The 27,205-nt window shown below is 42.6% G+C and overlaps 1 protein-coding gene across 3 annotated transcripts in view; it reads right to left on the bottom strand.

The window, feature by feature from the left end:
- PARD3B (par-3 family cell polarity regulator beta) overlaps window positions 1-25,725 on the bottom strand; it is a 1,037,301-nt gene extending 1,011,576 nt beyond the window's left edge. For all 3 annotated transcript variants that reach the window (XM_082397042.1, XM_082397040.1, XM_082397041.1), the window contains exon 1: window positions 25,461-25,725. In XM_082397042.1, the coding sequence (XP_082253168.1) occupies window positions 25,461-25,580 (120 nt within the window). In that variant the 5' untranslated portion in view covers window positions 25,581-25,725. The remainder of the gene's footprint in view (window positions 1-25,460) is intronic.
- Between the last annotated feature and the right edge of the window lie 1,480 nt (window positions 25,726-27,205).

The raw sequence follows: 27,205 nt of genomic DNA, 5'->3' as shown, positions 1-27,205 counted from the left end.
AATCTGTGATCCTATGAATCCCCTCAAGCACAGCTTTTAAAATAAGAATGAACACAGCTCAAAGATAAGTGCTCTCCAAGCCAAGACCCTCCCAGCTCCACCCCCTTTTTCTGTTTACTCTCCAGCCTAAAACTATCTTCTGCATAATTTTGAACAAAAGAAATTGATTCCTCCGAGAGAAAAGGTACTATTCAAAACACTCTAGACCAGAGTTCCTCAATCCCAGCACCACTGACATTTTGGGCTGATAATTCTTTGCTGTGGGGGAACTGTCCTCTGTGCTGGAAGAGGGTTAGTGTGGCATTCACAGCCTCTCCTAGTAGATGCCAAGAGCAGCCTCTCTCTAGCGGTGACAACCAACAATTCCTCCAGACATTGCACAATGTCCCTGGGGGGCAAAAACCACCCCCAACTGAGAGCCACTGATCTAAACAAATTGTCACTCTTTGCTAACCATCAGTTTTAATTGCCTTTAAATAACTGGAGGCAATGCAGCTCTGGAAAAGAGATGTTGAGACAGAAGAGCTAGGTTCTACTCCAGGGTCGCTGTGCAATGTGATCAGGTAGCCTAGGCTTGGAAGCTGGCTCTGCCACCTAGATGACCATGAACGAGGCACTTACCCTCTAGGCCTCAGTTTCCTCACCTATAAAGTAGTGAGGATAACAGTAAATGCTTCATGCAGTTGTTGTGAGGATTAAGTAGGCTAACAAAGCAAAGCATTTAGAACGTGTCTGGCAGGTAGTGAGCACTCATTAAATGCTAGCTATTACTATCATCATATCCCTTAAACCTCTATGCCTCAGTTTCCACATCTGTAGATCAGAGGTAAAACTGGAAGTACAGCTGACCCTTGAATAATGAAGGATTAGGGGCACTGACCCTCCACATAGTTGAAAATCTGTATATAACTTATAATCTGCCCTCCATATCCATGGTTTCTCTGTATCCGCATTCAACCAACCACGGATCATGCCGTACTGTAGCATTTACTATCAAAAAAAAATCTGCATATAAGTGCACCCTTGCAGTTCAAACCTGTGCTTTTCAAGGGCCATTTGTACTTTGCTTTTGCAAGAATTAAATGGAATGATACAATGAAAGCATTTGGCATGGAGTCGGGCACATAGTAAGTATTAATAAATATTTGTTAGCTCTAGCCTGCATTTTAAGAATATATAAATGGGGACTTCCCTGGTGGCACAGTGGTTAAGAATCCGCCTGCCAATGCAGGGGACACGGGTTCAAGCCCTGGTCCGGGAAGATCCTACATGCCATGGAGCAACTAAGCCCGTGCGCCACAACTACTGAGCCTGCGCTCTAGAGCCTGCGAGCTACAACTACTGAGCCCACATGCCACAACTACTGAAGCCCGCGCGCCTAGAGCCCATGCTCTGCAACAAAGAGAAGCCAACACAATGAGAAGCCCGCGCACCGCATCGAAGAGTAGCCCCTGCTCGTCGCAACTAGAGAAAGCCTGTGTGCAGCAACGAAAACGCAACGCAGCCAAAAATAAATAAATAAATAAATAAATATTTTTTTTAAAAAAGAATATATAAATGAAGTACTTTGATTTCTGTTGCAGAACTAAAAACAATACACTCTGATCAATTTACAAAGCCCATTTACCCCACCCCAAGAAAAAGGGTGATTCATGACCTGAATAAATACATATGTGAATATATAAACATATATAGTCAAGTTATATTTCAAATTCTAAGTCATGTTAGAATTGTCAAGCAAGTGCCTTAACTCAGCACAAAAGAAAAATACCCATAAAAAAAGTTCCTGGCACAGACTAATTGCTCAATATATATTAGTTATATTTCCTATTGTTATTATGATCCAGGGCCAATGACTACGACCCACCATGAGTGTAGCCCAAATACACCATAAAGGAAAGCAGATGAGAGCTTGATGATGACTCAAACACCTGCCATTACCCCCGGGAAACTGAATGGATGATTGGGGGTAGAAACTATACATGTTTACTGTAGAAAAGCATCACTGGTGATTCCATTATATAATACACCCCTCCCCATTGATATGCATGTTGATGTCATGCGCGTTGATGTCACACATACAGACACCTGTTGATGTCATGTTGAGTCCCACTGGCCTATAGCATCAACTTCAGATAGGCAGGATTAACACTTCATTTTTTATTAAGAAAAGAAGTGTGCTGCAACAATGCTGAGTATTCCTTGATTTACAAAACAAACACCACTGTATGAAAAGTAAGTTCAGATACTGTTTCCCGTTCCCCTCATCTCCCCTCTTTGCCTTAGATCCCACAGAGGCACATCAACTGTACACCTTGCCCCAGGGAGACCTGTGTGGAACTTCTGCTGTGGCACGGATTAAGGGAGTCCTGCCCTCAAAGCTAGCAGCATTCCAGCTGCTGGCAGGAGGCAAGCCCTACCAGTCATTCTCTGTAGGGGGCCTCAAGCTACTGTATGACTTTAAAGAGTCAAATATTCAAAATCAGACCAAAGGTGGTGTCAGGACAGAGTTATTAATTACAAGATTCTAGTTTCTACTTTAGGGACCCTAAAATAAGAGAGGTTGGGGATAATGAGGAGCCCAGAAGGAAGAGATAAGAGGCTATGACCTAGATTATAAAATGAGGGATACAATACTGGAATAACAGAGGAGCTAAGGGCCAGCTATCAAGGCTCCCCATAACAAGGGCCAGGACTGCCAAAGAAATCATGGGGTAGGATTAACGGACCTGGATCTCCACAGGGCCTTATATCTAAAGGGCCAACAAAGACTGATTTTACTAAATGGCAGGTGTTATCCAAGACCACGAACTGAGCTAATCAGGTGAATAGTGTTAAATCAAATGAGCATAACTATTCTTGGTCTCAGACACTGTGCTGAAATCGGCCCTGGCTCCCAGAAGCACTGGTGAGCATCAGAGCCAAAAAGAGCTGGGAAGAGAGCAGGCGTGGCCCTGTATCTCCAATGGTGATGACACTAGACTCAAGTACCATGTCATTCAAGAACATTTCCAACTCAAGTCCATCCCACACCAAAGGGAGGGGAAAATGTCCGTTCATCTATATCAACAAATGTCCAATGGAGGATTCCAATTTGAACTGCTTTCTTAGCACCAGTGGGTTTCAGAGGATCAATAACCTACATTTTCCCTTGAACTAAAAAAAAAAGAAGCCTACATGCCATATTTAAATAGATTTAAGTCCTTTATGATATAACTTAGGTTTTCATGGGAATGGTTTTATGTCTAGAATTTAAAAAGCAAAACGCAATCAATACTTTAGGGGCTTGTCACAACTGCTCCTGTTAACCAAGAATAAATTCACTTGAAATAAAGCATTAGGAGACACACCATAATGAATGACCACTTTCATAATTTCAAAAACTAGGCATGTGGAACAACATATAGATTATAACAAAACCACACATGTTTTTGTCTTAGTTTGGTGGACAACTCAGAACCAAAGCCAGTTCCTGTGAAACTGCTAAGTGAATCTTCTTGTGGCTAATGACTGCTCCTAGGACAGCTAGAAAGAATATCAACAAACGAATCATAGTCAAATCAATGAAAATTCAGAAACTAAAACAGAGTCACTTGAAGAGTAGAAAACAAGCTCAGAAGAACAATTTATTCAATAAAAAATAATGTAAAGGACTAAGGAGATTTGGTAAAAGGTTTGCTATGTTTTTATACACTCATGTATGTAGTTAACAGACTTCCGAGGGCTTACGCTAGGTACTGGGAATAAACGCCACTGCAGGACCTGCTCAGAGCCCACCTGAGAAACATGGACACTACACTGAAGACACACTTAGGCTGTTAGTGTACATGCAGCACTCTCTAAGCACTTTAGGAATGTGAACACATGTAGTCCTTCATATCAGTGCTATAATCCCATCTTACAGATGAGGAAACTGAGGCACAGTGAGTGTAAGTTGCCCAAGGTCATACAACTAAGACATAGTAGAGCTTGTTTTTGGAACTAGCTAATCTCACTTCAGAGTCCACACAATTGAAAACTGTGTCACGCTTCTTCCTCTCCAAACTGAGGTGTCCCCACACCAGGGGCTGAAACTCAAACCACTGTGTAAAAGCCAGGAATCTTTATCCTCTTGTGAGTGTTAAGTATCCACACAATAGAGGTAGAGTCAAAATGCCCATTGGAAAGAAGAATAATTCCGTCAATGTCAGAGTTAAAATACAAAATCCACGTATTCAAGCAAGATTTATTAAGAACAAAGTATGAGGTAGCTGCTAGCTGGGATTCATAAAGAACTCTGTCATAATTTCTTTTAAAAAGACGGCACAGAAATGAAAATAAAGTTTTAGGCAAGTGATAACTTGTTTTATTCCTAATCAACAGTTATGAATACAGTAAAGCATCATCTCTGGTACTGTGGTCCTTAAACAGCTCCAACTTGGGAGCTGTACACAACAATCAAACAAGCAACCACCTTTGAGGACCAACTAATATTCCTGGACCCACACGGCCACCCAGGGATAAAGCTCAGAAGAAAGGCCAAGAATAGGACTCTCTGACACGAAATGTCTGGTCAGTTCATAAGCAAAACAAATGCCCAGTTGGCCAGCTTCTTGAAGTGGATGCTAAACACACGGGAGACCCTGTGAGAGAAGGAAGAGAGCAAAAGAGAAGTAAAAAGAGCAGTCAACCTGGGCTCAGCAGGAGTCAGCAGTGGCAGAGGATTAGCCACAGTGACAGAAGAGGCATGTAAGCGGTGATCCCCAAGAGCAGAAGCCATGGGAGAGTGCTGAGCTAGAGACTCCTGACAAAAGAGAAGAAGAGAGCCAGTGATGGCAAAACAAAAGGCAGAAGAGCAGGCTGAAGGGCAAATAGTGACCTGCATTTCAATGCCTTAGCACCCGAGGGCATCTGGGGACCACTCTGCCAGCATGCCAACCAGAGCAATGAAAAAACAGGGATCGTAATCTCCTTACATAGCAGAATCTGTCACTTATCTTGTACTTACCACAAACAAAAGCATGTAGTAGCTGAGCATGTGGCAGGGAGGAAGGATGTAAATTACATGCATAGATTCACACAAAAAAAACCCAAACACAACAACAACACTCAACAGACAAGTGACCACCTATTCCACTGTGATGACGACTGATATGGAAGAGTCATCTAACCTCTCTAAGTCTCAATGACATCTTCGGTAAGATATGAGAGATTGACAGCCCCCATCTCAGAGGCTGTAGGCATCAGATGAGATAATGCATACACACTGTCTGGTGTTGAGTAATGCTCAAAGGATGTTAGATATTATCATCACCACCACCGCCAACATCAATGTCACTATCATTATCATGACCACAAAGGAGCTTACAGTCTAGTGGGAAAGATATTGCCAGTGAAAACCAGTGCAGATAAAGAAAGTATGGAGATTGCAGAGGGTGGAGGGTCCATTTCAGAGTGTCTCTTATATCTCACTTCAGTAGAGGCAAAAAATGACCCAGGACTGAAGACGGAAGAGCAGACAGGATGGAATGGTACAGCAACCAGCCAAGTTAGGCTGTCCCGGTCATCTATGTCAACACATGGTCTCTGTGGTTTCATCCAAAGAAGATTTTTGAATCAATAATTTAAGGCAGCAGAGAAATCTCAAGTTTCATCTCTTTTAGGAGGGCTTCTAAAATTCCAACTCCCCAAGCAGAGTGGTCCTCTCTGAGACATGATGCTTTCTAGGTGATATGCACCATCAGACAGAATCATAATTTCCTAATTATGATTAGGAAAGGAACCAGATAAGAAGGCAGGAACCAGATAATATCTCCACTGTACCTCCACTGACTGGCAAAGTCTCTGACACATGTTTGCCAGCCAATGAACACTGGCTCCATGAATGCATAACTGACTTTATGATTTTTATGCACAAGATTTAAACAGCCATCTGGAGCATCCGCCTATTTAGCTCAGTTCCTCAGACATTCAAACAACTAAGGTATTGTCAGGAAAAAAAGGTACACTTATTGTGTTTATAGAAGTGTTTCTGAAAGAGAAACTAAATAACTGATTATCTGTTTTAACTGACTTCTGATGCAATGTCTTAAAACATAGGTCAAACATCCCCATTCCTGCTGACCACGGGTCAGACATCATTATGACATCAGTGAATGTCCTGGGTTAGGATATAAGGACCAGGGCTACAGATGTGGACAGAGGTCAGCTTCCTCCCACAATGAGGAGCCCCCCTGCAGCTGCACTCTTCCTCCCCCACCCTCCCCTAGCAATGTCTGCTACCCTCCCTTCATACCACTGCAGGCACCCTCCTCTTCGTCCTCCCTCACACTTCTCTTCTTATCCTCTGGTCTCCGGCTCCCATACAAACTAACATAGACGCCAGGAATCCCATATCTTGGAAAGCTTTCATCTCAAAAATCATCTCTAGTCAGGAAAAGTGTTCTCCTTCTGGCCAGAAAACTGACAAAGTGTTTTGTTCTCTATGTAACTGACCCCTGTCACTTCTAAACTCTTGACTTTGTTTCCCCTTCCCCAAGGGTAGGGCACTGCTCTGAATCCATGAGGATTCAGGATCCAAGACTGATCTCTGGAAAATGACATTTCCTTTCTGCATTGAGAATAAAAGTTATATGATTATGAACTAAGTCCTACTAATTTGTCCTAGAGCAGTACACTGTGGAGACCTTTCCTGGCCTCAGCCTGACCTTTTCAGTTCTACCTACATGTAGCCACAGCAATAATCATTACAAACACATTATTTAATTCAGGGAAGTAATAAAATATCACAGGCCTAAGCCTTTATTAGTTCATGTTTCAATATTTCAGAGTTCATAATAATGTGATTTGAATGGAAATTTATGCTCTAGCTACTCATTCACTCATATGCTTTATTAAGTGTTTTCTGTATGCATAGTGCTATTTAAGGCATTATGATGGATTAAAACAAACAAGCAAACAGAACAAAACAAAGCATTTTGCTTTCAAGGAGGTTACAATCTAATTAGGGAGATGAGTTATGTATCTCTCAGAAAAATTCATTTTTCAAATAAACTAAAGATGCAAACAGAATTTCAAGGGCTTAACCCTACTTAAGGAAGTGAAAACTATTAAGAGAGAGTTAGGGCTCTGAAATTGTTTGTATGGAAATATACGCTGTTAATTGTACATGAGTCACATATTCATCATACATCATCACGAGAGGCCCCTAAAAGACCACTCCCTGGCAGCCTGTAGAAGTGAGTACTTAGAAATGTATACTTGCAAGTAATAAATGAGACAATAAAAAAAAAAATAGCTAGGGAGAGTCTTAGAAATAAGCTACTCTATGTCCAAGGTCTTGAGATTCAAAGGCCTTGCCCATGGTTTCAGAGGTAATTCACATTAACAGAAGTGCTGGGCTACACCCCAAGGCCCCAGACACCAAATGCAGTGCTTCTCCCCAAAGCCCACAATGAATCTGTTTGACTTTCTTGGCCGGCCACTCGAAGCGAGTAGATGTTCTACTCCAAATATTGCCTGAAGTAGTAGAAACAAAGCATACAGAAATCAGAGCTCATACCAACAGGATTTAAGTGTCTCGGTTACAACAGCTGTTTGATCTTCAGTTTTTCCCCTCCAATCCACCCTGTACACTGCGCCCTGGTCAATCCACCTAAAAAGACTGCCTTTACCATGTCATGATCACTGCTTTCCCTTGCCTTTGAGTAAAACTCCTACCCAGGCAATCAAGACTCTCAATATTCTCAAGGTTCTAAAGCCACAATGTTCTCAACTACCTGTCCTCAGAAACTGAAACCCTTATTCCAGCCAGATGGAGATAATCCTGATGAGGATGACAAAGAAGCTGTCAGACTTCATTCTACCCACTGTTCTTTGCCAGGCTCATCATAAAAAGAGGCACAAAGCAGTGTATTTGTCTTTCCAACATCAACCCTAATGGTAAGGTATGGTCTGGCCCTGCCTCATAAACACAGCCAAATTGCTTCTACTTCCCACCTACACCACCTCTTGGGAGTAATGAATTCATCAAGTTTACCAGACACTCTTTGGGGACAAGGTTTGCCTCACTGAGAGTACAAAAAGTTCTCTCTCACACAGGGATCTGAGCTCACTGCTTCACAGCACACACTATAGTCTTCATCTCCAAAATCTCACCCCCTTCCCGACTTCGTCTTCTCAAAAGAGGCCCAATATTTTGACTTCCTCCGCACTGAGCACCAGAGAAGCCCCCAGCCCTATGATCACCCGAACCGCTACTCTGAGTCCCCGTGTAGCCCCATTATAAACTTTACCACTCACTTTAAAATCTCAACTCAATACTGTAGGCCAAAGACAGAAAATCATGGCAAACATGCAGGAAAAAGGTTTTGTTTTTTACACCATCGTAATGGTGCTTAATCTCTTGATCTTCGAGGCTGCAGCAGCAAGCGGCCCAAGGTACACAGAAGCACTCCCACATTAAGTATCATCTCGTCGCTTTTTGCCCAAACGTGTACTTTTCTTAGTGTTCTCACCTGCTCCCCTTCCCAATTCATTTTCATCATCACTGCATGGAATAATCTAAAGTAATATTCAAAACTATATTCCTCATGATGTGAAAGCTAAAGGGAACAAACTAAAATTTCTCTCCATTTTTAGTTGCAAAGAAATGTACTAAATATCTTATTATGCAACTATCCACCTAAGCAACATAACCATAACCAAGAATGCCAGGCACACCACCCAAACCTGTTCGCTACATGAATACAGGATGTTCAATTTGTACCAAGGTCCACAGTCCACATTCTCCAATTAATAATCACATGGGTGTCTATCATCTGATGATCACTGCTCTATTACACATCTTGTCTTGTCCTTTCAACCTATATGTTAATATTTACCTACAATATTATTTACACATTTATAACAAATCTATTCTCCATGAATCAGAGTTTACAGAAAGGCATGGTGATTTTTAAACAGCATCTAAATCATAGCAAAGAGATGTCCTTCTACAAAGTAAAGATGAATGATCACCACCTTTAGTTTTTTAAAAAAATAAAAGATATGAACTGTACACATGGAGCCAATTAGTGATATTTAAATAAGGTCCTTTTAAGAGAGTCTAAATATGTAAACTGTGCAGTGAAAGCAAAAAAGGTGAGGCTGGGGCTTCCCTGGTGGCGCAGTGGTTGAGAATCTGCCTGCCAATGCAGGGGACACGGGTTCGAGCCCCGGTCTGGGAAGATCCCACATGCCGCGGAGCAACTGGGCCCGTGAGCCACAACTACTGAGCCTGCGCGTCTGGAGCCTGTGCTCCGCAACGGGAGGGGCCACGATAGTGAGAGGCCCGCGCACGGAGAGGAAGAGTGGCCCCCACTTGCCGCAACTAGAGAAAGCCCTCGCACAGAAACGAAGACCCAACACAGCCATAAATAAATAAATAAATAAATAATTTTTTTTAAAAAAGGTGAGGCTGCCCCAACCTCAGGTGAAGCTCCAGTTCAGCACCACCACCCCCAATGTACAGTGGATGGCTGATGAAAAAAATACTCCCATTTAAATACTGATATTTTTGGAATGTTATTTTAAATAGTGACATGTTCCTTTGGGTAATAAAATACAAAACAATGTCCCTAACTTCTGTTGTCTTTTTTTTTTTGTTAATCAAATTTCAATCATTTCTTGTAGTCATCTAATCCAGGGAGGCTGTTTGCTATTTTCCTATTCTAAGCATACTAATAGCAGAATGCCCCAAATGCCAGTGGGTATTCTAACACCATATCTAAAATGTTTTAAATAAGTTTTGCAAATTCTGCTCCAGAGAAATCTCTAAACATCAAGACTGATAAGGATATCCTCCTTAAGTTATCTTTAAAAATATTAAAGATTAAGAACAGACTTAAAATATCTCTGTTACCAGAAAAGTACAATAATCTATTCCTACCTTCTGTTGCCAGACCCTAAATAGGTTCCCAGTCAATGACAAAACAGTCTTCCTTCCCAACCTTAATTCCATGTCAACTGACCTGTTTATTTCTTTTCTATATTTTTTATTTTTTAGTTATTTCTTTAAAATAAAATAAAATAAAATCTTGGGTATAGGCTAAGGGGAAAAATTTTTTTGAAATATAGTAAATAGATTTGTGGACCAAGGGAAATAGCCTTTACCCACCTAAGGAAACAGTGACTAAACTCACTGTGAAGATGTTTCCCAACACTATACTCCAGTGAACAGTTCTCAAGTGAGGACTATGAACCCCTGGAGGTATCAAGACCTTTTCAGGAGTTCCACAAGGCCAAAGCCAGAAAGGTATTTACATATTTTATTTGTCCTTTCACAAATTTGCAGTAATATTTTAAATCTTTTCAAGAATATTTCTAAATGTTCAAATATATCAAACTATAACTTAGAATTTAATATTTCACTCTAAAATTTTTAAAAAGTATAACTTTTTTATATTTAAAGATGGATCACTGATTTAAAAGAGAAGATTGGATACTTCAAACCCATTAAGGTGGCTATAATATTTTAAACACACACATACACACAGAGAAAATAACAAATGTTGGCAGGGATGTGGAGAAATTGGAACCCTTGTGCATTGCTTGTGGGAATATCAAATGATGCAGCCGCTATGGTAAAAATTATGGTGGTTCCTCAAGAAATTAAACATAAAACTACCATATAATCCAGCAATTCCATTTCTGCATATACACTCAAAAGAACTGAAAGCGAGTACTCAGATAGATATTTGTACACCCATGTTCATAGAGCACTATTCAAAATAGCCAAAAGGTAGAAGCAACCCAAGTGTCCATCAATGGATGAATAGATAAACAATGGATAAAACGTGGTATATACCTATAGTGGAAAAGAATCTAAAGCTCTACACCTGAAACTAACACAATATTGTACATCACCTATAGTTAAGTAAATTTTTTTAAAAAATCAAGAAGCAAAAAAAAAATGTGGTGTATGGTATATACATACAATGGAGTATTATTAAAACCTAAAATGGAGGGGCTTCCCTGGTGGCGCAGTGGTTGAGAATCTGCCTGCCAATGCAGGGGACAGGGGTTCGAGCCCTGGGCTGGGAAGATCCCACATGCCGCGGAGCAACTAGGCCCGTGAGCCACAACTACTGAGCCTGCGCATCTGGAGCCTGTGCTCTGCAACAAGAGAGGCCGCAATAATGAGAGGCCTGCGCACCGCGATGAAGAGTGGCCCCCACTTGCCGCAACTAGAGAAAGCCCTCGCACAGAAACGAAGACCCAACACAGCCATAAATAAATAAATAAATTTAAAAAAAAAAAACCTAAAATGGAAGGAAATTCTGATATAGGCTGCAACATAGATGAACCTTGAAGACATTATGCGAAATGAAATAAGCCAGCCTCAAAGGACAAATGTTGTATGATTTCACTTACATGAGGTACCTAGAATAGTAAAATTCGAAGAGACAGAAGATAGAATGGTGACTACCAGGGATTGGGGGAAAGGGAGAAATGGGGAGTTAATGTTTACTAGGTATGAAGTTTCAGTTTGGGAAGATGAAAAGGTTCTGGAGGTGGACGGTGGTGATGGATGCACAACAACGTGAATGTACTTAATGCCACACAACTGTATATTTAAGAACAGTTAAAAAGGTAAATTTTATGTTAGGTATATTTTACAACAATAAAAAATTCAACACATAAAAAAGGGGGATTAGAAAACCTCCTTCTTCAACCCACCACAGCTGTACTATCTAAATTTAAGGATATTTTTTAAAAGATGAAACTGACACACCAGAGGTCTCTGATTCATAGAAGGGAAAACTCTACCAAAAAAAAAAAAATAAAGGTGCAAAACTGTGAATAGACAAAAACATGAAAGTTATCATTTCTTTGACCTTAAAGATACTGGTAATTTACATTATTGTGTCTAATGCAACAGAACATTTTCAAATAGTTGTAGTATCATTTTGAAATTAAGCACCTAGAATTTAAAGGAAAAGGAAGTGAATATTTTTTAATGCAGGCATAATGAACATTTTAAAAGCCAAACATTTTAACAGCTTTTCAAACTAGAAATGAAAAAAGCTACTGAAGCACTTTACAGGGTAAGCTATTGTATTGCATTAGTTGACTAAGAAAGCCTTATACAACTGAAATTGCTGAATGCCTACTGGATAAGTCAGTTAAAAAAAAATAAGGTATGACAGTGCCAGTTTCCAATGATACTGGAACTCCTCAAATGAAACATCTGGCTACAAATGTGAAGACTGAGTTAATATCCCATCTGTAGAACTGTACTTTTGTCTTACACATTGATTGGTCTACAGATGTAACTGAACTTGCTGTTTCTTTTGTATGAGATGACTACTTGGTGCTGATACTAACTGAAGAATTTTTTTGTATGTGAATGCCTGACAATAAACACTAGCACTGAAATAGTCAACATGTTGAATAACTTTTTGGAATCCCACAGTTTATCCTTGGAACAAGTATGTTGACACTTGCACTCCCGGTGCAAAGGCAGTGGTGGGTAAAACGGCAGGTGCCTTAGCTTGAATCAAGGCAGTAAACAGTACTAGAAATCCCTGTATTCTTCACTGCCACTCACTCATTTGCATTTTTTAAAAAATGGTCAATTTAACTTAAGAATGCCCTTGATGAAGCAATAAAAATGTTATTAATTTTTGACCCCTGATTCACATCTTTTTAACACTGTATGTGAAGATTAGAAAGTCCACATAAAGCACTTCTGCATAATGACATACAATGTTACCTCGGCAAAAGCACTCATGATTGATCGAGTTGAGCTGAACTGTTTTTTTTTCATGGAGCACCATTTTCATTTCAAAGAATGACTGACAGACAAACTATGATTATTCATACTTCACCATTTGGCATTTTTCACATCAAGAATAAATGATGTGAACCTGAGCACTTCATGGAAAACAAATGACTGTATTTGTTGCCAATAATAAAGCAAAAATTAAAATTTTAGAAAACTGTAACAACCACTGTGAGCTTGATAGTTTCCCAAAACTCACACTTTTCTGATGAAATTGATGGTAATGTCAATGTATGTGGTTTTGAAATTGTGTAACTAAAGGTACCAACATTTGGGAGACTGGCATAACTCAGTGAACCAATGTTTTCCAAATGACCAATGTATGATGTTAGAACATCGCACATGGATAGAAGATCTATTAAAAGTACAACACAAATGAATGAATTAGAGTACAAAAATTTTATTGCCATGATTTCAGATTCCACATTGCAACTAATCTTTAAGAAACCAAACCCTATTGCGGTGTCATTCCCATGATTATGTTATGTTATGTAAGATTCCGTCTTGCTAGCCATCATGCTTCAGAGATCCTCCTTGCTGGCTTGATGAAGTAATCAGCCAGGATGGGAAGTTCCACATGATATGGAACTGCAAGTGACCTCTAGGAAAGGAAGGTGACCTCTAGGAGCTGAGAGTGGCCTCCAGCTCATAGCCAGTAAAAGCTAGGGCTCTCAGTCCTACAGCTGCAAGGAATGAATTCTGCCAACCACCTGAGTGAGCTCAGAATCCGATTCTTTCCAGTCAAGCCTCCTGAGAATGCAGCCTAGCTTTCATCTCTATCGTAGCTGGTGAGACTCAAAGAAGAGGACTCAGCTAAGTGGTACCAAGGTTCCTGGCCCATAGAAACTGTGATATGATAAATGTATGAGAAAGGAAGAAAGATGGAAACAAACCATCACTGTTGGATCTGCATGTAGCGTACAAAAAGCTTATCTATAAGTACCTGGAAAAGCTTTTAAAATGCTCCTCCTTCTTCCAGCTATTTAACTATGTGAGGCAGGATTTTCTTAATATATTTCAACCAAAACAACATATTGCAACAGACTGAACAAGCAAGCAGGCACATTTGAGAATCCAGCTATCTAATAAGCAAGCATCAAAGAGATTGGCAAAAATGTTACACAGTGCCACTCTTCTCAATAAATTTTTTCTTTTCCTTTGAAAAATATAGTTATTTTCATGACAACTAGTAATCTTGTTATGGGATCGTTATCCTAAATCAATTAGATATTTTTTTAAATTTCTCAGTTAATTTAATTTCTGATATGGTAAATATAGATAGGTACAATCTGCATAGAAAAGCTCTTTCAGGTCCTGTAAAACAGAAGAGTCAATAAGGGCCTTGAAACCAGCAAGTCTGAGAACTGCTACAATGTATCTATTTCCTCTATCTCTGCTTCCATGTGTCTATTTCCTTTATCTCTCCCCCTCCCTTCTTTCATTTATCTAGATTTTATCCATTTTTCACATTGGGCCATTCCAGGCAACTGTGACTTCTCTCCCTTAATGCATGGAGAACTCATCTGGCCCCTGGCTGTTGCTTTCTTTTCAGTAAGTATACATGTCTCTCCAACTGGATTGTGAAGCCCTGAAGGAAAGGAACTGTGTATGGCACAGAATAGGTGCTCAAAAACTCTCTAATTATAGACTGAAGAGGAATTCAATTCATTCAAGCCCCTGGGTTTCACCAATGCTGGAGGAAACCAGAACACAAAGGGCGTGGGATGAGGCGGAATTTAAGACAAACATGAGTCTCAATAAGGCACCTGAAGAGGCAGCTAAGAACAAGGGCATTGATACTGAAATGCATATAATAGTGAAGGTAGCAGCAAGTGATATCAGACCAAAAGACCTTTATTTCTCAATAAAACAGGAAGCAAGTTATCTGTGGACCATTTTGGAGCAAAAACTTGAGGAATAAAGAGAGCAACATTATGGGGAAGGCAATAGGGAATCAAGAGAATTTTCTCAATGCCTCTTATTGTAAAAGCAGTGAAAAATGCATTAAAATGCATTAAAAATGCATTAAACTGAATAGCAATTGTTATGAGCTGAACTGCCCCCCTCCGCCCCCCAAGGCTATGTTGAAGTCCCTTGGTACCTTGTGAATGTGACCTTATTTAGAAACAGGGTCTTACAGATGTAAATATCTTAAGTGAGGTCATTAGGGTGAGCCCTAATCTGATGTGATTTGTGTTTTCATAAGAAGAGAAGAGACACGGAGGGAAGATGGCCGTGTAAAGATGAAGGCAGAGACTGGAGTTATGCTGCCAGAAGCTGAGGAATGTCTGGGCCCAAAAGAAGCTGGAAGGGGCAAGAAAGGCTCCTCTCTGGAGGCTTCAAAGGGGGCTTGAGCCTGCCAACACACTGATTGTGAACCTCTAGGCTTCAGAGCTGTGAAAAAAAAATTGGTTGTTTTAAGCCACCCAGTTTGGCCACCCAGCTTGTGGTACTTGGTCGCTGCGGTCCTAGGAAACTAATACAGCAACAGAAGCCTCCCCACTATCCAGAGGCACAGTCCCACGGAGCCCTCCCTGCTCACCCACAGACAGAAGTGAAAGAAAAGGCAGAAAGATCTGAAATGCAAATTTAGTAGCAGCAACCAAAAAAAAAGTTTTGTTTTTTTTTTTTTTACTAGAGATTTCTAAAGTGCAGTTTTGTTTTTTTAAGGTTCTGGGAAACTGTCTCTGATCAAACACTGCTGTCAAAACTCAAGGCCACTGAATCTCTATCAATGTGCCTATAAATACAGACAAGGATTATTTATCCATCTTGCACCTCCTCAACTCTTTGCTACAAAAGGAAGTAATCCAGAACCTAATATTTAAAGTTACCAATACTATGACTATGTCATGATGAAAGAAATACGGGATGGCAAGTGAAACTCTTTCAATTTCTCCAAGATTTTATCAAGCCACCTGAACTTCTGGGCCAGGGTGACTCTGAGCTCACGTGCCGGCCATTCACAAGTGTCAAGATCTTATAAATCTTATCTGTATGAGATACTTGGCATTAAAGCCCATAGACTGTAATTTAAACCCTTGTAACACATACCTGATGTTAGGAATTTATCTTCAGCCTCACACTTTATCTCAACCCAGAAAAACAATGGGACCCGGTGGAGATTTCTAGACTCATCTGACTTGATGATCCATCCAGGACTCCCTAAACATCAGGTAGCCCCAGTGGTTTTCTAACTATGGTCCCTAACCCACTAGTGGGCAGTGAAATCAATTTAGTATGTCCCAACTACATTTTTTAAAACATAAAACAACAGAATAAAAAATAAGAGGGCATCATTTATAATAAGGGTAAGCATCCTCCTGAAACTTATTTCATTTGAATACATGTGTTGTGGGTACTGGGTCATAAAGGAAAAACTATTACTGCTGTATTTATCAGTCCATGTCCTGGCAGGAAACAGATGGTTCACTCAAATTAGGCACTTAGAAGTTTAATAAAGAAACTATTTATAAAGGTTTGCCCAGGGTTAAAGGAAAACATTAAGGGGATAGCACTCCTAAGTACTGAGGCCTTGCCATCATCTGGTACCCAAGGGGCCAGGGAAAGGAGTGGATGAAATACAGTGGAGAGAGGCATGCAGGGAGGGCTGCCTGATGGGAGCCGTGTCCTTTGGTAAAGGGAAGCCGCCAACCCACAATGACCTGGCAAGGAGGGAGCTGCCTCGCGCTGGGACCTCTCCCATGGCTGACCCCAACTAGACACCAGACAGCAAGAGAGTTTACACCGCTCAGCCTCCCAGGTCACAGGCGTGGGTCTGGAGGGGCAAACAGAGGGCTTTCAGCCACTGTGACTCCATCACAAAAGTCTGGAAGCCACCAATATAGCTCACACCGTCATCAACTCAGTCTGACCACTTTCATTTCTGGACGCCACATTTTTTCCACATCTGCCCTCAATCCCAATCTTGAATCAAGGCTCTAATCCAATGTCAAAAGGCTGATGCAAAAGACTGGCGCTTTTATGAACTCATGACTTCTGATCTCAGCTGGGCCCTCGAACCGTCCCTGGCAAGCCGTTCATCCGCGCTCAGCCTCCCACCTCTCCTAGCCCCACCTACGGGGCTCCTGGAGGGCACAGACCGTGTCTCACTGGTCTCCGGATCCCCAGGCCGCAATGCCCGGAACGCAGGTGGAGTCACTGAAGTGTCCCCTGACGGTGAACAGGTAAGCCTCAGGCGGCTCCCTCTCCCTTATTTCCACCCATACTTCCCTTGCCACAGAAGGTCAGCTCCCAAGTCTCATTTCTTTGCCCCTGAAGTTTCCAAGCCCATTTCCTCTTCTGCTTCAATATGTCTAACCTCCACTTCCACAGCCAGGGCGTGGACCAGTTCTCCGCCTCCAGTCCCAGCTCCCTCTGTCTCCATCCTCCGGGACAATCGACAGAGAAGAGAAAACCAAACACTATCACCACCCCGCCCGGAGCGTCTCACTGGCTCTGCATGCTCTTTAGGCAGTCACAGCGAAGGCCTCCTGGCCTGGACCCAGCCTCCCCGCTACAGCCTCGTTCCTCCCCTTCCCTCCCACAGTCAGCCCGAGGAAACTTTCCATAATGCCATTCTCTTCCCACACCCCCCCGAAAACCTGGTGCACCTTCAGTCAGAGGCAGACTGCTTCTGTCTCCCCCCCTGTCTCTCCAGTACCCTCCCCACCCTTACTGCCCTGCAGATGTCCATTCCCTGCCCAGGTATAACCCCCAGTGAAACCGGCATGACTTCCCCATTTCTCCCTGCTCCAAAGTCAGAGTCAACCACTCCCTCTGTCCACCACCCCAGGGCCCCTCTACCACACTGTGTTGCTTATTTACATTCTTTTCTCTGCCCTTTTAGTCTGTAAGCCTGATGGAGCAGGGACTATGCCTTATTTTATGCTGTATCCCCAGCACAAAACACAATGCTTGACCCAATGTCACTCTGTAAAATCTTCTCTGAAGTGACTGAAGTGACATTTGGATTGTTAAAAGCAACCGTAGCAAAGCATCCACTACTGGGGGCTCTGACTAAGGCCTCGCTGAATACGCGACATACTTTTTCAAGTAAGAGGTTGCAGTCATTACCCATCATTCTTAAGGCAGGTACCCCACTCTCTCCACATCCCTTCCCCAAAATAGGCCACCTATCTATAAATAGGGAGGAGTACAAATTATGTCTATACATCCCTTGTCAAAAGCCCATCTTTGCTTAGATGCTCTTTCTAGGGTTCGTGTCTATAAATAAAGAACAGTAGCAAGACTTGCTCTAAATCTCCCTAAAAAGGTTTCAGAAGTCTATTATCAGAGCTCCCCACATACCCTTAACTTCTGCCTCAAATGAAGCAATAGAATGGGTCTGATCATTTCCCCTGCCAGTGTGGTTCTCTGGTCTTGCTGATAGTGGCTTAGCCGAGAGTTGCAGACATCTCTTCTGTTATCTGCCTCCATCACCAAGTGATGCCCCACCAGCTCCTCCTCCAGGGCCCAGGACCACCTGATGAGTTTAACAGCCTCACCTGAGGCAGAGGACAGGCGCAGGACGGGGCGTATTTATCCAGATGATACTTGGCACTGCATCTGATAAAGACTAAATTGAGAGTGAAACCTTTTTAAACATTCTGTCCTCTTGGTATCCCACAATTCCATCTCATTGCAACCCAAAGAGCGAGAGTCCTGCAATCAAAAGAACAGTGGGGCCCCGAGATGGGAGGCAGACCTCATTTGGCAGCCCCAATATGCAGATACAGTGCCTTTCAAAAATAACGGATCCACCCAAATTGAGATAGTCCACAATCATTTTTAAAATCAACATGAAATTAACGAATAAAATGCTGAAAATCAAACATTGTTCAAATATATGGGACAGCATGGCACAAATCTTCATGTAACAAAAACATATGATGTTCCTTCGCTGACAATCCAGGACTGCCGAGCACTCAGTCTCAAAAATCTACAAAGTGTCAGAATTTGAAGCTGTTATTAAAGACAATCAGTGTGGCAGATATAATGGATCACTAAACTACTGCAAGTTGCATTTAGACTTTCTTTTTAAAACTACACCACATATAAAGATTTCAAACTTGCAAAACATTGTGTTGAATACAAGGTCATTTTCATTTTTATGAGAGAAAACGATGTGAAATTTGATATAATTTAACGAGCATTTCTGGTATACATACTATATATGAGGTACTGCGCTAAAAACGGGGATAGGAAAATAAATAAGACTCATTCTTTGTTCTTGAATAGTCCACAGTAGAGTAAGGGAGACAGAATGACTGCACTATGTGGCAGAGCCCAGCTAGTCGCTCTCCTATGTCCAAGGGGACTACTTTCCCAGGCCACTGCATCTAGACGGTGCACACGGCCAGTCTCACCAGTAGAATGCTGACACAAAAGTGATGTCTGCCACTTCCAGGCCAGACCCCACGCCTCCTGTGGCATCCTCCACACTCTCTTTGTTCATCAGTTAGCACACTGCAGGGGATCTGCAGAAAATGCCAAAGCCAAAAAGGAACAGTGGGCAGCTGGTTGTATGGGTCAGAACCCGCACCTCCCACCCAGAAAGAGAACCCTTTGCTGGGATAAACCACTGTCCTTCGGGGGCTGTCTGTTAAGTTGCTAGACCCTGACCAATAGACAGTATAATGTAAGATGTAGTTTTCAAAATGAAAGCGCAGCATAGGGAGCTCTAGGAACACAAGAATGTGGCCCCCAAGTGATGGTGAGGGGGAAAGGGAGGGAGGGAATTCCTAGAGAAGAGGCAACTGGAGACTCATCCCAAGAGATGAGCAGGATTTACCTGGGGTGGGGGAAAATGTGACAGAATACTATGTTACATGTACTAATTTAAAGGGTACAAAGGAATAGAGAAGATACTGGACCGGTAAGCAAAGTGGGTTTTCACCTAAAAGCAATGTAGAGCCACTCAAATATCCCCAGCAATACTCCAGACATGATCAGGTTTGCAGCTGTAAAGTCCTCAATGGAGAACAGTTTGGAAGAGTTGGGAGCTAGGAAAGGCAGAAAGGCCAGTTACTGGTCTGCTGCAGCTCCCCATGGTAGGAATGAGAAACGCAAGGTTTGGTGCAGAAAAGAGGAAGCAGATCAAAGAGATAGCATGTGGAAGCATCAAAGGAACTTTCTGACCAACTAGACAAGTGGTAGAATATGGAGAATGAGAGGTCATCAAGGAATGAAGGATTTCCAGGTTTCTGGATTAGATAACCACGTGAATGGTGGCACCAGAAATGGAGAAACAGGCTACAGGAGAATGGGGAGAAGCAGATGTACAGAGGACAGGCTGGGCTCGAACTGTATGTGGGACATCAAGGAGGTGAAGTCCACAGGCTGGTGGATATTGAGTTCTATAGCAAGTTCAAGGCTAGAGGTGTGTGCTTGAGGGTAGCTGAAGCCATGGAATGGATGAGATCCGACTGAAAGAAAGGCCAGAACCCTGAGGCGTCAGCACACAAGGAAACAGTATTGAGAGCACCTGCAAAGACACAGAAGAGAAAGACATGTTTAAAAATCCTGGAAAGCTCATGGGTAAAGAGAGTTTTAAAAGATGAGATATCATCAAAAATAAGGACTGAAAAGTAACCATGGGTTTTAGCTGTCAGATCTTAATAATCTTGTTGAGAGCATTTTAGCTGGAGAATAACTTACACTCATCTATTGGGAAAGGTAATAATGGAGACTAGAGCATAATGATTCCTTCTAAAGAGGTGTCCTCAGCTCCAACTGATGGTTGCCATGTGGGAAAGTAAAGCCCAGTATTCTCAGAGCTTCTGATTCTTTTTTCCCTAAAAGAAGACAGAAATCTGGATTTTTCCATGAAATCTCAAAATATTTAAACATGGCAACTAAGTCAAAATATAACACTGAGCAGAACTTAAAAAAACATGTCTGTGGGTCATAGCAGGCCCCAGGAGCCCTGCGTTTGCAAACTCAGAGGCTGCTCAATGCAAGTCAAGTAACAGAACCAAAACCAAGTTAGAAACATGTGCCTTGTTGATGGTGAGTCAGTCCTATCCACATGCTGGAAAGAGCATCTAGTCCACACATTGGGAGAGGAGAGAACTGAATAGGAAATAAAGCACTCTAGTCAGTCAGTGCCTAATAAACTGAAAAGCATTTTGGGAATCCAGTGTGGTATACATTTAGCTTATGTGTACAGGAAACTTAAAATCTGGAAACAAGACATCAAAAGCTGAAAAATTCAGGAATTCAAGAATTCTAATTTATTCCTCCAGGCCAGTCCAATATGATATCATACCAGATTCTTGTTACTGCACAGATTCTTAGATTGATCTCACAATTAATCAATAAAGATAATTGCTCTTATCTTAATTCAGATCCGGGAAGCTGATCTCAACTTGTAAAACAAACAAATTATTACAAATATCTGAATACAGAAGAGATTCATTTTGAAAGTCAATCAGATGTTTCTTTAATTTAAAAAAACTATCCTCATATGTACAGATCCGCAAATCTTCTTAAAAATTCCATCACACCCACTACCCCATGAACTCAACGTTCATATTATCTCATTCAACTCCTGAACTCACACACACACACTATACACTCATTTACACTTTTGTTACTAAACAAATCTTTCCCTTATTTACTTACATATAAAATGAATGTTCAATTTAATAAGTTATTTGAGCACCTGCTGTGAGAATTCATTCAGGGTAGGAGTGGAAAGACACTTGCTAATAACAGGTTGGTCCGTAGGTGTCTAAGACATAGTATCTGCCACCAAATGAGTTTAAAAATCAAATTAGTTCAGTGATACCAAAAGATTAGTGGTAGTAGATTAGTGGCTCTCAATCCTGGCTTGGCATTTGTATCATCTGGACTTTTTTTTTTTTTTTAATACCTATGCCCAGGCTCCACTCCAAACCCACTGAATGAGGATCTTGGAGAAAGGGACTCAGGCATTTGTATTATTTAAAATGTTAAATGTTAAAATTAGAGGTAACTAATGATCAGCCAGGGTTGAGAGCCCCGCAGGATATGGCTCAATTACCCATTCACCTGTGACACATAATTTTGATGATTAATTAACTAATTACTCAATGATCCCCACCTTGACTACTTAAGACAATCTCCTCTCCACTAACTACTTAACTGAATTGGATTTAGAGCCTTGGACAATGACAAACTACCAGGATCCAAAGACAAGCAACCCCATAATTCTTGCCCCTTGGTCAATTCACCTCACCAGTAGAGTTCATCAAATGGCAGGCAGGGGGAGGCCACAGGAACCTCAAAGTCCCAGATTTCAGAGCATAATTAAAGCCTTCCCCAAAGCTCCCTCCGTCTCTACAGCATCTTACCTACTTCTGGCCTTATCTGATGCTGATTCAGCTGGCTCCCCACATTCCACAAATACAGAGTTTCCTTTGTTTCTTCTTCTCAGTTGGATGTGGCTACTTCTCTGCTGCTGCCCACAAAATCCAGAATGGCCTCCTTGGGCTTCACTTACCCTTCAAAGTGTACAAACCTCAAGGTTATCCTCAATCTTGACATCTGCCTTTCTCCCATCTAAATTATTCAGGGCCCCGGAAGAAACGGGCTTAATTTACATTCACGTTCCTGCTAAACTTGTTTCTTTACCTCTTTACCTCTCTACCTGGATATCTCAGAGATCTTACCCAATTTTTCAATTTGTAATTAGACTGAGGAAGATCCTTCATACTTGATGCAAATCCTGCAATACTTGTCACAGAAATTAGACTTCTCCCTATAACATAGAGACCTATACTGTAAAAGATAAAATCAAGAGGAGTTTGTGGATGTCCCATCCCTTTGCAAGAAACACAACTGCTTGATAGGTTGATAGGTTACTGCAGCAGTTTGTAGATGGAATTGTCTTTTTAAAACAAACTCTAAAAAAATAAATAAGATAGATAAATTCCACTGCAAAATGACCTGCTAGCCTGTGTATTAATGACTGAGAGTAAGGACCTGGAGGCATGGTTCCTGGGTTCAAATCCCAATTCTACCATGCACTAGTCATATTTCTGTGTTTCTTTTTCCCCCATCTGTAAAATGGGGATATTAGTACCTAGCTCATGGAGTCAGTCATTTAATATATGTAAGGCACCTAGAACAGTGCCTGCACCAAGTAAGCACAATTCATGTTGGTTGTTATGTTATTACTACTGAGTAAGGGCTTAAAACCTTGCTGTCCAGGGAAACAAGCCTTTTAACTCTTTCACCGATTTAAAGACATTGAATTTATGCCAAATTGTTTTCCAAACTGAATTTCAACATTTCTGGTCTTTTCCCATCATTTTCTAAATTCAATGGATAAAAGCATGGAATTTATCAGAGTATTTCTTGACATTTTAGTTCCATTAGGAATACCATTTAATATTAGTTAAGCCTTGTTATGATTACAATGCTATTTAAAATGAAACTATGAGAGAGGAATATTTTGGGAAGGAAAAATATCACTTGCCAGTTATTAAATTGAGATTTTAAAAGCCGAAGAAGGGAGAATTTTTAAGTTGCAGGTGGCCTTTAAATGTCACATTCACTAATATATAAATGTAAACACAGAAAAATGTAATGTCTGGTAATAACAGTAAACTGATCAATACAATTATATTATGGGATATGTGATATTATAAATCATGCTTTCAGTCCAGAATATCAATAGCTTTTTAACACCTTTTAAGATCAAATTACAATGCATTAAATATCATACAGTTAGTTCCCCATGTGTTATTTATAAGCTTATAGCTTACTTCTATTACTTGGACAGCTCCAAGTATTAAACTTCTAAATATACAAGGCTTTAGAGATAAATTATTTTTAATAATAATTAAAAATAAAAATATGCTTATCATCTCAATAAAGCAATCCTTCAATGAGATCTACTTTAATAATTTGTCTAGAATAACGTTGTTAGGTTTAACCTTAGCTTACTTTCAGAAGTTAGGGAAATATGATTTCAAGGACAACTGGTTACTTGTGTAAATCTCAGTTTTCAACTGAATTACACAATATAATCAGCACACTACTGTAACAATGGAAGAAAAACCATTGGGTAAATACTCATATAGTTATACAGGTCACTTTGATTATTTTCTCTCTCTGCCTCGATTCCATTAGTAAAGAGTCCAGCTTTTGAGATTATATTTTATATATTAGCAGATCATTCACCATGCTCTTCTCCAACTCTTGGCTGTTCAAGGCAACATACACATGTATTTATCCAGGGTGGAATTTTTTCCTATATAATAATTCTTAGTGGAGGCACAGACGTGCAAGAGATTTTCTTAAATTCCTCAATTATATATTTAGAAGAAACACAATTACTTTTATGCCTTGCATAACCTAAAAGACATTAAAAGAAATTACATCTTTCCATTCTCGAAATTGGCCAACACACTATTTCGACAGTTCTCACAGCACGAGAACAAATATTAAGAGAACCATTGGCCTCTAAAGCAAGAGTTTATGACTTGTCCTGTTTGAGGAGGATTTGGGGCAAACAAAATATCCCATGTGAGGATTCAAAAAAATAAAAAGATGCTCTTGGATGCCTTCATTTAAAATTTCCATTGAAGAAGAAACAGAGGCCCAGCATGTTACCCAAAAATACAATATGAGTTCCAGAGGCCAGCTAGGTTTTCTGAACATTTAAGTGTGCACTGCACACTTAAAAACACTCTTCCAGAGCTCCACTTAATTTTCACTTGCTCCTGACTTCAGGGACAGAGCTGGGGACACTCTTTGTCATCATTTCAATAGTCACTTTGTGACCACCTAGAGGTGTGGGATAGGGAGGGCGGGAGGGAGGGAGATGCAAGAGGGAAGAGATATGGGAACATATGTATATGTATAACTGATGCACTTTGTTATAAAGCAGAAACTAACACACCATTGTAAAGCAATTATACTCCAATAAAGATGTTAAAAAAAAAAAATAGTCACCCCGGACCTGACACAGCCCACACACTTAGTAAATGTTGATAGACTGTGTGGTGTTAAAGTAAAAATAGCAAAGTGCAGAGTGGTTGGTGTAAGCACACAGCATCCCTCCACCTGAGCTCCTGCCGAAGTCACTGAGGGAAGCCAGCTCACGGGGCTGAAATTCCAAGGGCTCCATCAGTTATAACTTCCGAGTATCTGATACTTGAACCAATCAACTTTCTAACCCAAGGAGCAGACATAGGGCGGGCCTTAGCAGGTCAAAAATCACACCTGAGGTGAGGAGCACCTTCAAGCGTTCCCTTGAGAACTGTTCGCTCAAACAACTTCTAAAGCAGTGCTTGTCAAACTTCAGTGACCAGTGCAATCACCTGGGAGCTTGTTGAAAAGCAGACTCTGAGGCCGTGGGCTTGGACTGGGGCACCAGATGGTGCCTTTCTAACGAGCCCCCGAGTGATTCTGATGCTGCGGTACCCGCGCCACCCTTGGACAAGCAAGGCCCACAAACGCCCAGGTCAGTTATATTAGCAACATCCAGAAGTTGCGGCCACAGGTCGTGACAAATCAGGTCGCCGAGGTGCTCTGCGTCCCCCGAGCGTCGCCACCCTGTCCTCGGGGCACCTGGCAGGTGCCGTGGCCGCGGAGCGCTCCCGGGGAGTCCGCCCGCAGCCGCGCCCCCTCCTCCGTCCCGCCCGCGCGCCCCCCGCGCCGCGCCCACCTTCTCCCGGGTCTTCAGGTACCGCTGCAGCGCCTGCTGCGTGAGCTCCCGGACGCGCAGCTGGCCCTCCTTGCAGGGCACCACGATGCCGGTCCTGCCGAAGCACACGGTCACTTTCATCCTGGCCCCCGGCGACCACGCCGGGCCCGGCCGAACAGGTGTCTGGGCCGGCGGGCGCGGCCGCACTCTCGGGGGCCGCCGGGCGCGGGCCGGCACAGAGACCCCGGGGCGCCTTTCCCCGGCGCCCCTCAGGGCCGGGGTCTAGCAGCAGAGCCCCTTCGCCCCGGGCAGGCGGCCGCCGGCGGGCGGGAATCGGAGAGGAGGCGGCAGCGGGGAGGGCTACCTCCCAGGTGGCGGGGGGCTGGCGACGCCGCGGTCCAGGGGCCCGGCTGCTCCTCCTGCTCCTGCTCCGGCGCGGGCCCGGCCCAGGCGGCTGCTCCCCGCCTGCCAAAGCGAAACTGCCGGCCCGGCCTGGCCCTGGCCCTGGCGGCGGCGGCGGCGGCGGCCACGGGGCCGACCCCAGGCCCCGGGCTGGAGTGGGCGGCGGCGGCGGCGCGCGGGGCCGGAGTTGGGAGGAAACTTTTGCGCCGGATCCCAACTCCTCCGCGGCGCGCCTCACTCTGGGCTCCCCCAGCCCCAGGGCCGGCCTGGGCCCGGCTCTTAAAGGGGCCGCGGCGCTCCCCGGGCCGCGCAGTGCACTCGGCGGCTCGGGGCGGGGGCCGTGCGGGGCGGTAACCGGAGCTCGTAGACTTCGTCCCCTCCCTCGGTCTCTCCCTGGCTCTGTCCCTCCCGCACACACATGGAGCTCTAGGGAATTGTAACGGGACCTCAGAGCTCCTCACCGGGGGATTGAAACCGGATCTCATAAAGCACACTCGAGGGAATAGCTGGGAGACTGCAGAGCTACACCCTTAAAACGAGGGGATTGGAGTAAGATTCTTGGAGAGCCAGGGAGCAGGTGCTTCTCGCCACGCCCACCAAAAACACCCCAAGGCGTGAAGGCTCACAGGTACTGAGCTGCAAGGGTGGCCAAAGGGCCTGTTAGGAGCTTAGTCTGAAGCACAGCGTCGCATCTGCCCTCTGAAGCTCTTTGATGGTAAAAATGAAGGGATTCTTGGAGGCAACGTGGCAGTGGAAACGGTTCCTTTTACGGAGAACACTCAGTATTCCCCCCAGAGGTCACATCCCAGACCTAGATATGATGGCGTATGTTCACATATATCCTTCTGAAATGTGCTTCCTGTTGTGCATTTGACTAGAAAAAAAAAAAATTTCAACACGTTTAGGCTCATGATTTGGCAGGTATGTATCCATCACCAATTGAAATTGGCATATCTGGGGGGAAAATATAAATAACATCTGTACCATTTTTAGCTCACACATGAATGAGCTCCTTTGAGCCTAACAATAACCCTGTAAGTATTATTCTTCCCATTTTATCGTGAAGAACAGTACCCAGGGGGGGTTAAGGGAATGAGCTGACTATGGAGTTAGTTATGCTAAGAGGAACTCGGTTCTTCCAACGCTGAATCCCCCCACAGTTCTGGTCTCCCCCCCAGTTTTCTTCGCAATCCAGCTCATCCAACAAGTTCCTCAGGGCTACATCATGTATTTCTCTAAAAAAGAGATTTGTTCCAATGTCAAGATGCACTTAAATTGAACTTGAATTGCCTAGGGCAGTATAATAAAGCACAGGAGATTAAATTTATGGGCTCATGGGCTTTCACTTTTAAATTTTTTTAATT

This window comes from Balaenoptera borealis (genome assembly GCF_965194805.1).
Source record: "Balaenoptera borealis genome assembly, chromosome: 6".
Classification (NCBI taxonomy): domain Eukaryota; kingdom Metazoa; phylum Chordata; class Mammalia; order Artiodactyla; family Balaenopteridae; genus Balaenoptera; species Balaenoptera borealis.
Note: the sequence above shows the minus strand (reverse complement) of the source record. Positions and strands in the feature narration are given on the sequence as shown.